Here is a 15638-nt window from a genome sequence, read left to right as displayed (position 1 = left end):
GGGCAACACAGTGAGACTCCATCTCAAAAAAAAAAAAGAAAAAAAGTGTGACAAGGAGCATGTCCTTCTCTAATTTGAAAATACATTGAGGATGAATCATAGAAAAAAAATTTACACTAACACAAAAGTTTATATGCTGTTTCTCCAAAACTGATGATCTTAGAAGAAGCCATAAGGCCATAAAGAGCCATGACGCCACATGAGTTGTTCCATGTTAAATGTAGATTGTGACAAACATGTAAATGGTATTTTTTGGAAATAAAGACTCCTTCGAAACTTAAAAAAAAAAAATGTTACCAGAAAAAAGTTAAAGAGGACTTTCTCATTTCTTTACTAAAATTACAGTTTATTTGGAATCCAGTTTTTATGTCCTAAAATCAGATTACATCTGTGCTTTAAACCTATTTTTCCCGAGAGGGATTTAGCTTACGATGGCAACCAGTGTCCTTTGGAATGTTTACAAATGATGGACATCTTCGATGTGGATCGTCTATATGGTGGATGTATAGATGCAGAGGCCTCATTAAAAACAGCTGGTTTACAAACCAAGGCTGTAGATACAAAGCAAATGGACATTTTTGGAGTGTTGGAAACTATTTCTCCCTAGTCTAACAACCTGACATTACTAGTAAGTAAAATCCTAAGAATTCCATGGTTACATGCTTTTGTTGAGATGATACTCAGTTTGATGTCTTCCCATGAAGCTGACATCAGGAATGAGTATACCATAGGCTCAATAAGGGCAGAGCTGCAAATTAGACTGAATTTTACATCTGACCGTATTCATTCAGTTTACCACTGCGGAAATAAAAAAGAAGGATATCCTAAAGGCTGCAGGCATTTCTGAGAAATATTACTGGAAAAGGAAACAAAGAGTAAAAATATCCTATATTATGGGATGGAAAGAAATATGTCATTGTTTTTGTTGTTGGTATTTTGACACAGAGTCTGTCGCCCAGGCTGGAGTTCAGTGCCACGATCTCTGCTCACTGCAACCTCCACCTCCCAGGTTCAAGTGATTCTCCTATCTCAGCCTCCTAAGTAGCTGGGATTACAGGTGTGCACCACCACACCTGACTAATTTTTGAATTTTTAGTAGAGACAGGGTTTCACCATGTTGGCCAGGCTGGTCTCGAACTCCTGAGCTTAAGTGATCCACCAGCCTCAGCCTCCCAAAGTGCAAGAATTACAGGCATGAGCCACCACACCCGACTGTCATTGTTTTTTTTTTTTTTTTTGAGACAGAGATTCGCTCTTGTTACCCAGGCTGGAGTGCAATGGCACGATCTCTGCTCACCGCAACCTCCGCCTCCCGGGTTCAGGCAATTCTCCTGCCTCAGCCTCCTGAGTAGCTGGGATTACAGGCATGCGCCACCATGCCCAGCTAGTTTTTTGTAGTTTTAGTAGAGACGGGGTTTCACCATGTTGACCAGGATGGTCTCGATCTCTTGACCTCGTGATCCACCCACCTCGGCCTCCCACAGTGCTGGGATTACAGGCTTGAGCCACCACGCCCGGCTATTGTTATTTTTTATTAGATGTAGGTTGATATTTGTTTAACTAGTCCTATTGTATTCATGCTCTCCTTTTGAAGAGTATTACATTTGTGAATTTTAAGAATATGTGAGGCTGGGTGCAGTCACCCATGTCTGCATTCCCAGCTCTTCAGGAGGCTGAGGCAGGCAGATTGATTGAGCCTAGGAGTTCAAGACTAGCCTAGGCAACAAAGCAAAACCCTGTCTCTATAAAAAATGCAAAATTAGCTGGGCAAGGTGGCACATGCCTGTAGTCCCAGCTACTTGGAAGGCTGAGCTGGGAGGATCACTTGAGCCCAGTAAGTTGAGGCTGCAGTGAACCGTGTCGGTGCCACTGCACTTCAGCCTGGGTGCAGAGAGAGATCTTGTCTCAAGGAAAAAGAAAAAAGAAAAAAAAAAGAATATACAATAATATGGCCTACACAATTTAAATATCAAATAAAGAGTTAAAAAATTGTTACATCAGGCCAGGAACAGCGGCTTTTGCCTATAATCCCAGCACTTTGGGAGGCTGAGGCAGGTGGATCACTTGAGGTCAGGAGTTCTCGACCAGCCTGGCTAATATGGTGAAACCCCATCTCTACTAAAAATACAAAAATTAGCCGGGCATGGTGGTGGGCAGCTGTAATCCCAACTATTCAGGAGGCTAAGGCAGGAAAATAGCTTGAACCCAGGAGGCAGAGTTTGCAGTGAACAGAGATCATAGCACTGTACTCCAGCCTGAGGGACAGAGTGAGGCTCTGTCTCAAAAAAAAAAAAAAAAAATTGTTATATCAGAGAATCCAAAGAAACATTATAAAATGTTGATATATTTTCTTGTACATTATTTTTAATTAATTCTATTATTAATTACTACGAATTGCCCCCATTAACTAGTCTTATGTGGCTTTGTCTAAGTAATAGCATTTATGGAAGAAAAGTAACACAGAATAATATATAATTTTAAATACCTATTTTTCATATTTTACGTTAAAGTAAAAACACATACACGTGTAAATATATACTTTCTATACACACACACACACACACACACACACATATATTTGGGTGGGGGGAGTCTGGTATGATTGTGTCCCAGCTGACTGTCTAAAAAGTTGTTCACCATACACCAAAAACTAGGCATTAGCTTTTTGCTAAAAGTTTGCTGGCCAGGTGGTGGCTCATTCCTGTAATCCCAGCACTTTGAGAGTCTGAGGTGGGTGGATCCCTTGAGCCCAGGAGTTCAAGACCAGGCTGAACAACATAGCAAGACCGACAACCCACCCCCAATGCCATCTCTAAAAAGAACAAAGTTTGCCAAATTGTTAGGCAAGAAAAGGTATGTTAAATAATGATTTGATAAATAACTTTTGAAAAAAATGTACATTTATTTGATTCCTAGGGAGAATGAACATTTTTCATGTGTTCGTTGGTCACCAAATTTGGAGCAGTCTTTTTTTTTTTTTTTTTTAGACAAAGTCTTACTCTGTCACCCAGGCTGGAGTGCAGTGGCACGATCTTGGCTCACTGCAACCTCCCCCTCCCAAGTTCAGGCAATTCTCCTGCCTCAGCCTCCTGAGCAGCTGGGATTACAGTTGTTCACCACCACACCTAGCTAATTTTTGTATTTTTAGTAAAGACGGGTTTCATCATGTTGGCCAGGCTGGTCTCGAACTCCTGACCTCGTGATCAGCCCGCCTTGGCCTCCCAAAGGGTTGGGATTACAGGCGTGAGCCACCACTCTCGGCCTGGAGCAGCCTATTTTTAACTTTTATCAACATTTCTACTGACCTCTTTTTGTCTTTTTGATTTATTAAGACTTCTTTAGGACTTTACCCCTATGCCTATCATATATTGCAAAAACATCCCACTTTGTTGCTTGCTTTTTATGGTGGGTTATTTGGACATACTACAGAAGTCTTTCTTTTCTGAGTTACCTGTGCTTAGTTTTTCCTTAAGGTGATAGTTTCATGCAATGTTAAGAGTGAGCTCTGGGCCCGGCGCGGTGGCTCACATCCATAATCCCAACACTTTAGGAGGCTGAGGTGGGAGGATCACTTAAGCTCTGGGCGACATAGACCTTGTCTCTCAAAAATAAAAGAATGTGAATATATCTATATTTTAATAAAGAATGAGGCTCTGGGCTGGGCGCGGTGGCTCACACCTGTAATTCCAGCAGTTTGGGAGGCTGAGGTGAGTGGATCACCTGAGGTCAGGAATTTTAGATCAGCCTGGCCAACGTGGTAAAACCCCGTCTCTACCAGAAAAATACAAAACAGCTGGGCGTTGTGGTGAGCACCTGTAATCACAGCTACATGGGAAGCTGAGGCAGGAGAATCGCTTGAACCCAGGAGGTGAAATTTGCAATGAGCTGAAATCATGCCATTGCACTCCAGCCTGGGCAACAAGAGCAAAACTCCGTCTCAAAAAAAAAAAAAGAATGAGGCTCTAAAGTTCAAGGTTTGAGTCCCAGCTCTACCTAGATAGACCCTGAGCAAATGTCTCAGTACTGTTACTATCATTGATGCCTTCTCCCTTTCCTCGAGATCAGCTAAATATTCAGTTTCCTTTTCTCTAGTTTTTCAAGTTTTTATACGAAAGACTTTCATTTGTCAGGAATTTATATTGGTAAACGATGGCTAAATCATCCTCTATTTCTAGGGAGGTTTTGCTTTCTTCCCGTAGAAGATGGAAAAGGGTGAACCCGCAGCAGCTGTCCCTCTGCTCTGGGTCCTGCTCAGCTGCCTCTGAGTCATGCATGCTACCGCACTGAGAGGGTTTTATAGCTCCTGGCTTCCTGGTGGGCAGAACAGCGTCCAGATTGGGTCCCAGCTGAAACAAGTCTCCCTTCGTGGCATAGAAAAATGAACCCTATGTGCTTCCTCTGCATGGCTATTATGGAGCCTGTGGCTGCAGCTGTCTTGGGTTTCTCTTTAACTGCTTCATGCCCAGTGGCCAGAAGATTAAAACCACAGGTGACATCCCTCAGAGCCTGTGTCATTTTCTCTGCCCTTCTCTTCCTTCTAGAAGCAGGATTTTCCACCCATCCTCATGTTTCCTGCCTAAGTGACACCTTCTAGATCTGAATCAGGCGACTGGTCCTTCTTCCTCCCCTCCTCCATCCACCTGCCGGTGCAACATGTGACATGCTTGGGAAAACAAGCTCTTATTTACCTGCTCGGTAACAAAGTAGGAATTCTACGGACAGTTGATTCCATTTTCACAGCATAATTACCTTCAAATAAATTCTCACTTTCTCAAAATGTCAAGTATGTAATATTCACTTTAACTCCTGGTTGGGCAAGTACCTTGCATTGATTACATATGCAATCAAATATTGGTGAAATTGAATTATATTTGATTTTAAAAATATCAATAATGAATGCAGGGAGGTGAGTGTCTGTGCATATGGAAGTAGGCCTGGATTCCCTCCCGGGCACACCTTTGCCAGATTTCTTTTTTTTCCAACTCTAATTTATTCGATATTTCTCAGAGGTGAGCTTTGCTCCTTCTCCAAGTTGTTCTTGGGGTAAAAAAGTCAGTTGCTTCTCCTTAGGCTACGGGCTCTGGGCAAAATAGTTTCTTTACCTCTAGCTTATCTCACCCTTTCTCCAGTGGTTTCAGTAAATCCCTGTAAATTCTAGATCAGATTTGTCGATGAGCTATGGGAACCTCTGAGTTTACGGGGGTGTGTAGAGGGTGCAGGTTCTTCTGACTAATCTAATCCCTCCGGAGGTGGGTCCCCCAGCCAGTCAATGCGTTTCTGTCACAGCCTATGAATAGTTTATGGGTGTCCTTTTGTGCTTACTAATGGGGCCCGAACTGTACAATCTGCCTTAACACCAGAAGAATACTCTCTCCTGACCTCTGTCCCTGAATGATTTATGGAGATGAACTAGGCCCATCAGAGATTCATTATTCATGTTGTTCTTTAGAGATGTTTTTTCAACAAAGTGGGGATGGGGGTTGTAAATTGATGTTTATCCAGACAGGGAACACTTTGGGGGAGTTCAGTGTGAAATCTGTGCATCTGGAGATGGTTTTTAAGTTTCTGATGGAAGTAGAGTTCTAGCTCTTTGGAGATTAGAAGATTAGGAGGGACTTAAATTTCTTTAATAAAGAGGCCAAAAGAATATCCTAAAGATCTTTTCTCCTACTATCCATGCTTTTGTAGTTGCTCTAATTTCTTGTCAACCTAGAATATCAGTCAAAATAATTAAAGTCCTTCCTTGGCTCTGGGCTCTCCCACCTCCATGCCTTCTTTTATCTGGAAGTCACGCTGTGTACTCGTCACTTTAAGTGATACCAAAAAAAGGGAAGACATTATTTCTGCTACTGAAAAGTCCCCAGTCTGCTTGGAGAAGACAAGACCTACATACATTATTGAAGGCAGCTTGTAACTGAATGCTAACATGGCACAGTGCTAGAAAAGTTTCCAGGAGGAAAACATGAATGTGTGCAGGATGAGTGGGGCATGACTTTACAGAGAGAATGGGGTTTGAATGGTTAGATCTCAGCTGGCAAAGGGCATCCTAGAAAAGGGAGCGACAGGAGTACAAGTCACTAAAGCAACAGTGCGGGCTACAGGGACTGCATCAGTTGGGAAGAGAAGAGAAAATAGGGGCTGGAAATGGAGGGAAGTGTCATCTTCCAGATTGAAGTGGAGCCCAGAGCTGTATGATCAGTGCAAAAGAGGGCTCTCCTGGGGCAGAACCCAGTGATCTCTAATCTACATTTTTTTTTTTTTTTTTGAGATGGAATCTCACACCATCTGGGCTCACTGCAATCTCCACCTCCCAGTTCAGGTGATTCTCCTGCCTCAGCCTCTCGAGTAGCTGGGATTACAGGCACATGCCACCACGCCTGGCTGATTTTTGTATTTTTAGTAGAGACGGGGTTTTACCATATTGGCCAGGCTGGTCTTGAACTCCTAACCCCACGTGATCCACCTGCCTTGGCCTTCCAGAGTGCTGGGATTACAGGTGTGAGCCACCATGCCTGGCCCAAATCTCTACTTCTGATTTGTCTCTTGCTGTGGTGTCTCCCCATTTCCCACTGCCCCCACCACACTGGCCTCAGAGGTTAGACTTACTCCTTTTCAAACCTCTGTCCCACTTGTGGACCAATGTCCTTCCCTTTGCTTCCCCTTGCATAGGTCAAATAGACATAAATTTAAGAAACATTTACTAAGTACAAAGGGTAAACCCTAGGGAAACCAATACATAAATAAGTTAGTTTATAAAGTACACCTTACCTTCTGGGCTTGTAAACCCTAGCTCATTCCGAAGCCCAGGGAAAGTGGCCTTCTCCTGGGTCCATTCTACCTAGCCTATTTTATTTTTATTTTGGAGACAGAATCTCAGTCTGTCGCCAGGCTGGAGTGCAGTGGTGCAATCTCTGCTCACTGCAAACTTCAACTCTAGGGTTCAAGTGATTTTTGTGCCTCAGCCTCCCAAGTAGCTGAGACTACAGGTGCATGCCGCCATGCTCGGCTAATTTTTTTGAGATGGAGTTTCACTCTTGTTGCCCAGGCTGAAGTGCAATGGCTCGATCTCGGCTCACTGCAACCTCCACCTCCTGGGTTCAAGCATTTTTCCTGCCTCAACCTCTCAAGTAGCTGGGATTACAGGCATCCACCACCATGCCTGGCTAGTTTTGTATTTTTAGTAGAGATGGTGTTTCTCCATGTTGGTCAGGCTGGTCTTGAACTCCCGACCTCAAGTGATCTGTTCCCCGGCCTCCCAAAGTGCTGTGATTACAAGTGTGAGCCATTGTGCCTGGCCAATTTTTTGTATTTTTAGTAGAGACAGGATTTTGCCATTTTGCCCAGACTTGTCTCGAATTCCTGAGCTCAAGCAAGGTGCTCACCTTGGCCTCCCAAAGTGCTGGGGTTACAGGCATGAGCCACCATGCCCGGCCTGTTTCCTCTCTGTTAAAGGCCATAATAATAGTGCCAACCTCATGGGATTGTTGTACGAATGAAATGAGATCATACGTGTGGTGTGCTAAGCGCAATGCCTGGCATGTCATAAGGACTCTAAATAACAGCTAGAAAGGGGTCATTGCTATGAGTGAGATCTAGGCTTTCACTAGGAGTTCACGACTCTGGAAAGATAATGTGCACCTGAAAAATAATGGAAGGAGACATGCAGTGCCTTCTTTGTGGAAAGGCCAAAGATTTTTGAAATCAAACAAATTTGTGTTTGCATTCCAGCTCTGCCACCTACCAGCTGTGTGGCTTGAGGCAAGCCATTTAACCTGAGAGCAATGATGTTGCCGCGTGGTTAATATCTTCATTCTCTAATGTATTAAGTGCCTACTAAGTACCAGCCACTGTACGAGGTGTTAGAGATAAACAGACTTTAAAAGGACATCTTGGGCCCGGCATGGTGGCTTATGCTGTAATCCCAGCACTTTGGGAGGCCGAAATAGGCGGATCACCTGAGGTCAGGAGTTCAAGACCAGCCTGGCCAACATGGTGAAACCTGTCTCTACTAAAAATTCAAAAATTAGCTGGTGTGGTGGTGCATGCCTGTAATCCCAGCTACTCAGGAGGCTGAAGCAGAAGAATTGCTTGAACGTGGGAGGCCGAGGTTGAACGGTGAGCCGAGATTGTGCCACTGCCCTCCAGCCTGGGAAACAGAGCAAGACTCCATCTCAAAAAAATAAAAAAAGTCACTTTCAAGCTGGGTGCGGTGGCTCACGTTCTGTACTGTCAGTGCTTTGGGAGGCTGGAGGCAGGTGACTGCATAAGCCCAGGAGTTTGAGACCAGCCTGGGCAACATAGACAAAAAATATAAAAATTAGCCAGAGTGGTGATGCATACCTGTAGTCCCAGCTACTTAGGAAGCTGAGGTTGCAGGCTCATTTCAGCCCCAGAGTTTGAGGCTGCAGTGAGCAATGATTGTGCCACTGCACTTCAGCCTGGGCAACACAGCGGAGAGCCTGTCTCAAAAAAATGACATTTTCTCCATGCTCAAAGACCGTACTGTAGCACAGTATAGCTGGGGAGGCAGATGCAGATATGATTACAATTGGGAAAACGAAGTGCTCTCACAAAGGTTGGCCTCAGGCAAGCAGGGAAATCCTGACACAGTGAGACTCCATCTTAAAAAAAATTTATATATATATATCTCATATATATTATATATGCATCTTATATAATTTATATATATATATACACACACACACACATATATACATACATATATATGACAAAGTGCCTTCCATAGCCTATGCAGGAACCATCAGAAACTATTGAATGGGTGGATCAAAGCCACAAAAAGTAAAGTAGAAATCAGTTTTAGAATGAGCAGATTTGCAAAATGTGATGGCAAAAATTAGAAACTCTTTATCTACACCGCTAAAATTCAACAGCTCTATCAAAATGGCTATTAGTATCTACATCATAAACACTTGTTGATTTCCTAAGCACTGGCTTTAAAAAACAGGTACCAGGGAATCCCTTATGCACTAGTTCTTTTTTTTCTTTTTCCTCTAATAGTTGAAAAGAAAGAAACTGGCTGGGCTCAGTGGCTCACACCTATCATCCCTGCACCTTGGGAGGCCGAGGTGGGCAGATCACCTGAAGTTGGGAGTTTGAGCCCAGCCTGGCCAATATAATGAAACCTGTCTCCACTAGAACTACAAAAACAGGCCAGGCATGGTGGCGGGAGCCTGTGATCCCAGCTACTCAGGAGGCTGAGGCAGGAGAATCGCTTGAACCCAGGAGGCGGAGGTTGCAGTGAGCTGAGATTGTGCCACTGCACTCCAGCCTGGGCGACAGAGCAAGACCCTGTCTCAGAAAATAGAAAAAGAGGGACAGAGAGAAAGTAGCACCTTTCTGTCTGTCCTGTTGGAGCCTCTGCTGAAGCCCAAAGCCTGTTGTTGGTTCTCCAGTTTCATTCAATGTCGAAGCCCCTAAAACTCCTGGGCTGCAGGCTGTCACTCGCGTCCTGGTCCTCTGTTTCCCACCTGTCAGAGGAACACTTTTCATGGGAAGATAGGGGCATTTCTCATCTTGGGCTCTCTTTTAAGAATCATCTTTACTGCAGAAGTCGAAGGAGACAGATTAGTGTGAACAGAAGTCAAAAGGGGAAACAGCTCACAGTCCCCAGGGAGGCTACTGCCATTGTCTTCCAAATATTTTCAGAACATTTTAAACGGTTTTGAGGATTTTGAGAAAGTCCTCACTTCTTCCCTATTCGATTCTTCCCCTCCTTGAGCTCCTTAGGGGCTTTCTCTCTTTTCAGTTTCTGCTTAAGTATAAATACAATATTCCCATAGAAACAGCATCATGTTCTCTTTTTCTGCCTGCTTTGACTCTGTTTAAAAAGCCAGATTCAAGCTAGCACCAGGACATGACATTTAAAAATAAAATTTACCTGGTTATAAAGGAGATATAAAGTGAAGTATGAAACCTTGGGACATTCCGAACCCTTATTTTTTATAACCCGAATGTAGGGAGGTGGTAATTAGGATGTGTGTTGAAGACAAGAGCACCCGCCTCTGGTAAGTAGTCTGGGGCTATTGCAAAGGTGACGTCAACACTAAATAAGAGCAAAAGGACAGGAGGGCAAAACAATTTCAATATAAAATTATACCCATCATGACTCTTTTTTTTTTTAAAGATAGTGAAAGTAGATAGTAATTGTTGTGTGCGTTCCCTTTCAAATAATTTACTTGGTGACCTGGCACAATGGCTCACACCTGTAATCCCAGCACTGTGGGAGGATCACTTGAGGCCAGGAGCCCAAGACCAGCGTGGGTAACATAGTGAGACACCATTTCTCCAAAAAATTTAAAAATCAGCTAGGCATGGTGGTACATGCTTGTAGTCCCAGCTACCTGGGAGGCTAAGGTGGGAGGGTCACTTGAGCCTGGGAGGTTGAGGCTGCAGTGAGCTAAGATCGTGCCACTACACTCCAGCCTGGGCACAGCATGAGACACTGTCTCAAAAAAAAAACCACAACTGTACTTGGCAAAATTAAGCAGCTGTCGTAGTGTCAAACACTATGATTGGTAATCCTAAACTGGTTCTCTTGATGTTACTTGTTTACTTTACTGGGCTGTGAAAATCAAAGGACCTGCTGCTCTAAACCCACTGCTGTTCTAGCTGAGACCTCCTGAAGTGCAGAGGCAGGGCCCCTAGGAAAGAAATTCCCCTTTTAAAAAAGAGGGCCTTCTGGGGTAGCATTTTCTATTTTTAACCTTTTTTGAAATTTTGATAAAAAAACATATAACATGAAACTTACTATCAGCCAGGCACGGTGGCTCACACTTGTAATCTCAGCACTTGGGGGGCCAAGGCAGGAGGATCACTTGAGGTCAAGAGTTCGAGACCAGCCTGGCCAACATGGTGAAATCCCCGTCTCTACTAAAAATATAAAAAATAGCTGGGCATGATGGTGCACAACTGTAATCCCAGCTACTCTGGAGGCTGAGGCAGGAGAATCACTTGAACCCAGGAGGCAGAGGCTGCAGCAAGCCGAGATTATGCCACTGCACTCCAACCTGGGCAACAGAGCAAGACTCCATTTCAAACAAACAAACAAACAACAAAATAAAAACTTAGCATCTTGGTAGGGTGCAAGGGCTTACACCTGTAATCCTAGTGCTTTGGGAGGCTGAATTGAGGAGGATTACTTGAGGGCAAAAGTTCAAAACCAGCCTGGGCAACGTAGTGAGACTCCATCTCTACCAAAGAATAAAAATTAGCCAGTTGTTGTGGTGTGCCCCTGTAATTCCAGCCAGTTGGGAGGCTGAAGCAGGAAAATCACTTGAGCCCAGGAGATTGAGGCTGCAGCGAGCTATGCTCACACCACTGCACTACAGTCTGGGTAAACAGAGTGAGACCCTGTCTCTAAAAAAAAACCTGTCCGCAGCTGAAATCTTCCCAAGCTGAATCTCTGCACCCATTCAATACTAACCTCATTCCTCCTTCTCGCAGCCCTTAGTAATCTCCAGTCTACCTTCTATCTCTATGAATTTGACTACTGTGTGTAGATATATGTAGAACCACGCAGTAGTTGTTTTTTTGTGTGTGGCTTATTTCACCTAGCTTATTGTTTTCAAGGTCCATCATCCATGTCACAGCATGTGTCAGAATTTCCTTCCTTTTAAAGGTATTTTTAGGCTGGACATGGTTGTTCATGCTCATAATCCCAGCACTTTGGGAGACCGGGGTGGGTGGATCACCTAAGGTCAGACATTCAAGATCAGCCTGGTCAACATGACAAAACCCTGTCTCTACTAAAAATAAGAAAATTAGCTGGGCATGGTGGCGCATNCATGGTGGGGCATATCTGTAATCCCAGCTACTCAGGAGGTTGAGGTATGAGAATCACTTGAACCCAGGAGGTGGAGGTTGCAATGAACCAAGATTGTGCCACTGCACTCCAGCCTGGGGACAGAGCTGGACTACATCTCAAAAAAAAAAAAAGATATTTTAATCTTTTTTGACAATACTCCTTGTACTAAAGATCATTCAGTAACAGGATGGTTGGTAAAAGGACAAGTCTTGCCAGCTTTCTGTATTTACTCATCTGTAGAATGGCTCTGAGTTCCATTGCTATCATATAAACACATCTAAGCAGGGGTCACAAACCCACAAGGTCCAGGCACATGTGTGGTAAAGCGACTTGGAGAGGGGCCTCTGATAAAGCAGCTGCTGCTAGTTAGTTCCAATCCACGCTGCACAATATGTAATGTAGGCCCAGTACTGCATGCACAAATCTGATTTCATACTCTGTTACCCAAGCCGGTCTCAAACTTCTGGCCTCAAGCGCTCCTCCTGCCTCAGCTTCCTAAAATGCTGGGATTCCAGGTGTGAGCCTCTGCACCCAGCCACAAATCTGATTTTTATGTGTTGGCCAACACTGTTGGGCCAAACAGAACATGTTTGCAGGCTGGCTCTGGCCCATAGGCCACCTGTTAGAATGTCTGCCAGGGCTGATAAAAGCTAATTTTAGTGTGGCCTCATTCATTCATTCATGCAATTAATGTTTATGGGTCTCTACTACAGGCTAGGTTACACATATAAGATAATCTTATTTTAAAATGTACCTATTTTAGTAGGTACTAGCATCATCTCCACTTTCCATGTTAAAGAGAAACCCAGAGTGGCCAAATAACTTGCCCCTGGTCACACAGTAGGAAGCACTGAGGTGGGATTTGAACTCAAATGGTTTTCAGAGCCCAAGGTCCCGTCTCAAAGGAGGCGAGACTCACAGGACAATGTTAACCTGTGAACCTATGGACACTCCCAGAAGAGGTGATCTGCAACTCATCTTGAAGGATGAGCTCAGCAAACAAGGCCTGACGGCAATCCAGGCAGAAGAAATAACTTAAGCCGGGGATCAAACCCTAAGATTGGCAGGAAATGAGCAGGAAGAGGTAGCTCCCGACGCCATCTATTAAACTGTTTATCAGGACCGGTATCAGCTCTCCGCGGTTTACTTCTCAATACTGGCTGCGAGAACAAGAGTGGTGCGGAAAGACGCGGGAATTTACAAAAGCTCTCGTTGCTGATCTTAAGTTCTAGCAAAAGACTCGCGCAGGAGCTTTCCCGTCCCGCCTCCGGGGCGGCCCCGCCCCCGACGATACTGGGGAACTACAAGTCCCGTCGTGCAGCGGAGCGCGCCGGGAGCTCGTGCCGGCCCCGCCCCTCGCCCGGGCCCCCGCCCCTGGCCCCGCCCTCGGTCCCCTCCCGCCGGGTCTGCCCAGAAGAGTCGCCGGTGGCCGCGGCAGACGGAAGCCCAGCGAGCGCCTCGGCGGCTGCAGAATGGGGGACTCCAAAGTGAAAGTGGCGGTGCGGATCCGACCCATGAACCGGCGAGGTGAGAGTCGAGCCCGCCCGGGCCGCCGGGGCGCAGGCGGCAGGTGCCTGGCGCGCCCTTCCCTCGACTGCCCTGGGGGGTCCGGCGGCCCCGCCCCTATAGTCGGCATCCGGGCGCGAGGGGGGTCCGGGGACCCCGAGACCCGCGCCCGCGCCGGGACGCCCCGCTCTCTCCTCTGCCCTCCCTTCCCCCCCGGCCAGCCCGGTCCCTGGCGCCGCCGGGCCCCCTTTTGCCGGCCCCGCTGCCCCTTCCGCCTGCGCCCGCCCCGCCCCGCCCTTTCGCCCTCTCGTCTCCCCCGGCCCTTCCCGAGGGCGCCCTCGGCCCTCGCGCCTCGCCTCGCCCCGGCCCCTCAGCCCCGCGCCTTCCCAGCCAGCTGTCACCGTCGCCCCCGCGCGCGGGTTGCCAGCCCCTGCAGCCCGCCCCGGGACCCCGCGTCCCGCCCGGGGCGCCAAGCGTGCACCGCCGTGGCCCGGGGCGGGAAGGAGGGCAGCGGGCCAGGTGGGCGCCCCGCGGCGAGTCCTTTCCACCTGGGCGTCCTGAGATTGGGGTCAGGTGGAGGAGATGCCTTCTTCGTTGTTTTTGGACAGTGGAGAAAGTTTTGGTTTTGCCTGAAGTCTCATTCGTCATCTCTCAACAATAAATAGTTTTAGTGCCAAGATTCTTGTGAAATTGTATCTTTCTGACATTCTCTTAAGTCTGCAGGGAGGGAAAGCAGATAAACCGAGTACATTTAAATCATCTGTAGACCCAGGGAGTGAAGAGAACCCCAAAAGTCAGGGGAGGAGGTGGGCTGGGTCTTGGCTTTGATACTCAAAGCAGCGTGACTGGGCAAGTTGCTTTAAATGAAATAATGGCTTTGAAAACGCTTTCTATACAAGGTCATATCACTGGGGTCGCTTACTGTCCCAGGAGATGACTTTGTCATTGATTAGACTTCGAACTAATTAGAATCATTTAAGTACCAGAAACAACTAAGAAGTTGTAGCTTCTTAGCAAAATCAAGTGTTGTTTAATTCTTATGTAAAAATTATAGGTTGTTTTCCTTTTCTTTGCTCTCTTTTGTACATTTTGAGACGTACAGATCAACCAGTAGACATAAGTTTTGTTGGTTTGTCCTCGGGGAAGTTGGTTTCTCGCTTGGAGTTATCTCATCTATGGGAATTGGTTTGTCCTGTTCCTGCTAGGGCCGATTAAGGCTGTCAGGTGAGTTTTTTCCTTAAGAACTTAATTACTTTTAAGTTCTCAACTAGTGCAAGATTGAGTCCTGCTTTGCTTCACTAATCTCGTGCTCTGACAACACGAAGTAAACGTCGATGCAGTTCTGAACATTTTCAGAAGCATCAGTTTTTAAACATTCAGGCAGCTATATTCCAGTTCACTCAAGGTTACCATCACAATAATTTAAAGAAAAAAAGCCAAGTGAAACATAACTTATCTGTCAATTGATTCTGAAAGGATGGTTTCAGCACATTCTTAAAATTTCCTTTTCACAAGAAACTTGGAAATGTCAGTGCTAAAAAGAGGCGGCTAAACAACCACCACAAAAGACATCTCAGCTATTTAGAGCCCTTCTTTCCCCCCTCCCTTTCCCCATTGGTTTCACTTGAGGGGAGTCCTTAACCTTTATACTTATAAATTGCCATTGATAAGCTTGTAATAATAGTTTAGAGGAATGCACAGAAGAATAGTTTTAGCTGTGGAATGGACGTGAGCTGATCCTTGGGTTGAACTCCTTTTAAAATTGAGGTTTACACATAGATTTCATTACCCTATATAGAGAAGTGGATTATTTGGGGTAAAGTACCTTCTGGGTTCACTTAGTGCCCACTCTTAGCCTTGTATTTTCTGACATGCATGTGGACTTCTTTTTTCAGTGATTGCCACACATAAATTTGTTCTTTTCCATTTTTGTTATGAAGTAGTTGTTAGCATAAATAAAGGTTATTATGGAATACAGCGTGGTAGAATTCTAAATCCAGTGATTTTAAAAAATTGGTATCTAGGCTGGGCATGGTGACTGATGTTTGTAATTCAGCATTTTGGGAGGCTGAGGCGGGCGGATGGCCTGAGGTCAGGAGTTCAAGACCAGCCTGACCAACATGGAGAAACCACATCTCTACGAAAAATACAAAATTAGCCGGATGTGGTGGTGCCTGCCTGTAATCCTGGCTACTCACAAGGCTGAAGCAAGAGAATCGCTTGAACCCAGGAGGCGGAGGTTGCAATGAGCTGAGATCACGCCATTGCACTCTAGTCTGGGCAACAGGAGTGAAACTCGGTCTCAAAA

The 15638-nt window shown here is 45.5% G+C and overlaps 1 protein-coding gene across 1 annotated transcript in view; it reads left to right on the top strand.

Annotated features, from left to right (window-relative positions):
• The first annotated feature begins 13211 nt into the window (after positions 1-13211).
• Positions 13212-15638, top strand: part of KIF13B (kinesin family member 13B) — a 187714-nt gene continuing 185287 nt past the window's right edge. The window contains exon 1 of the mRNA XM_037742659.1: positions 13212-13351. Within this exon, the coding sequence (XP_037598587.1) occupies positions 13297-13351 (55 nt within the window). The 5' untranslated portion in view covers positions 13212-13296. The remainder of the gene's footprint in view (positions 13352-15638) is intronic.

The sequence above is a fragment of the Cebus imitator genome, unplaced genomic scaffold, assembly GCF_001604975.1.
Source record: "Cebus imitator isolate Cc_AM_T3 unplaced genomic scaffold, Cebus_imitator-1.0 Scaffold125, whole genome shotgun sequence".
Taxonomy (NCBI): domain Eukaryota; kingdom Metazoa; phylum Chordata; class Mammalia; order Primates; family Cebidae; genus Cebus; species Cebus imitator.
Note: the sequence above shows the minus strand (reverse complement) of the source record. Positions and strands in the feature narration are given on the sequence as shown.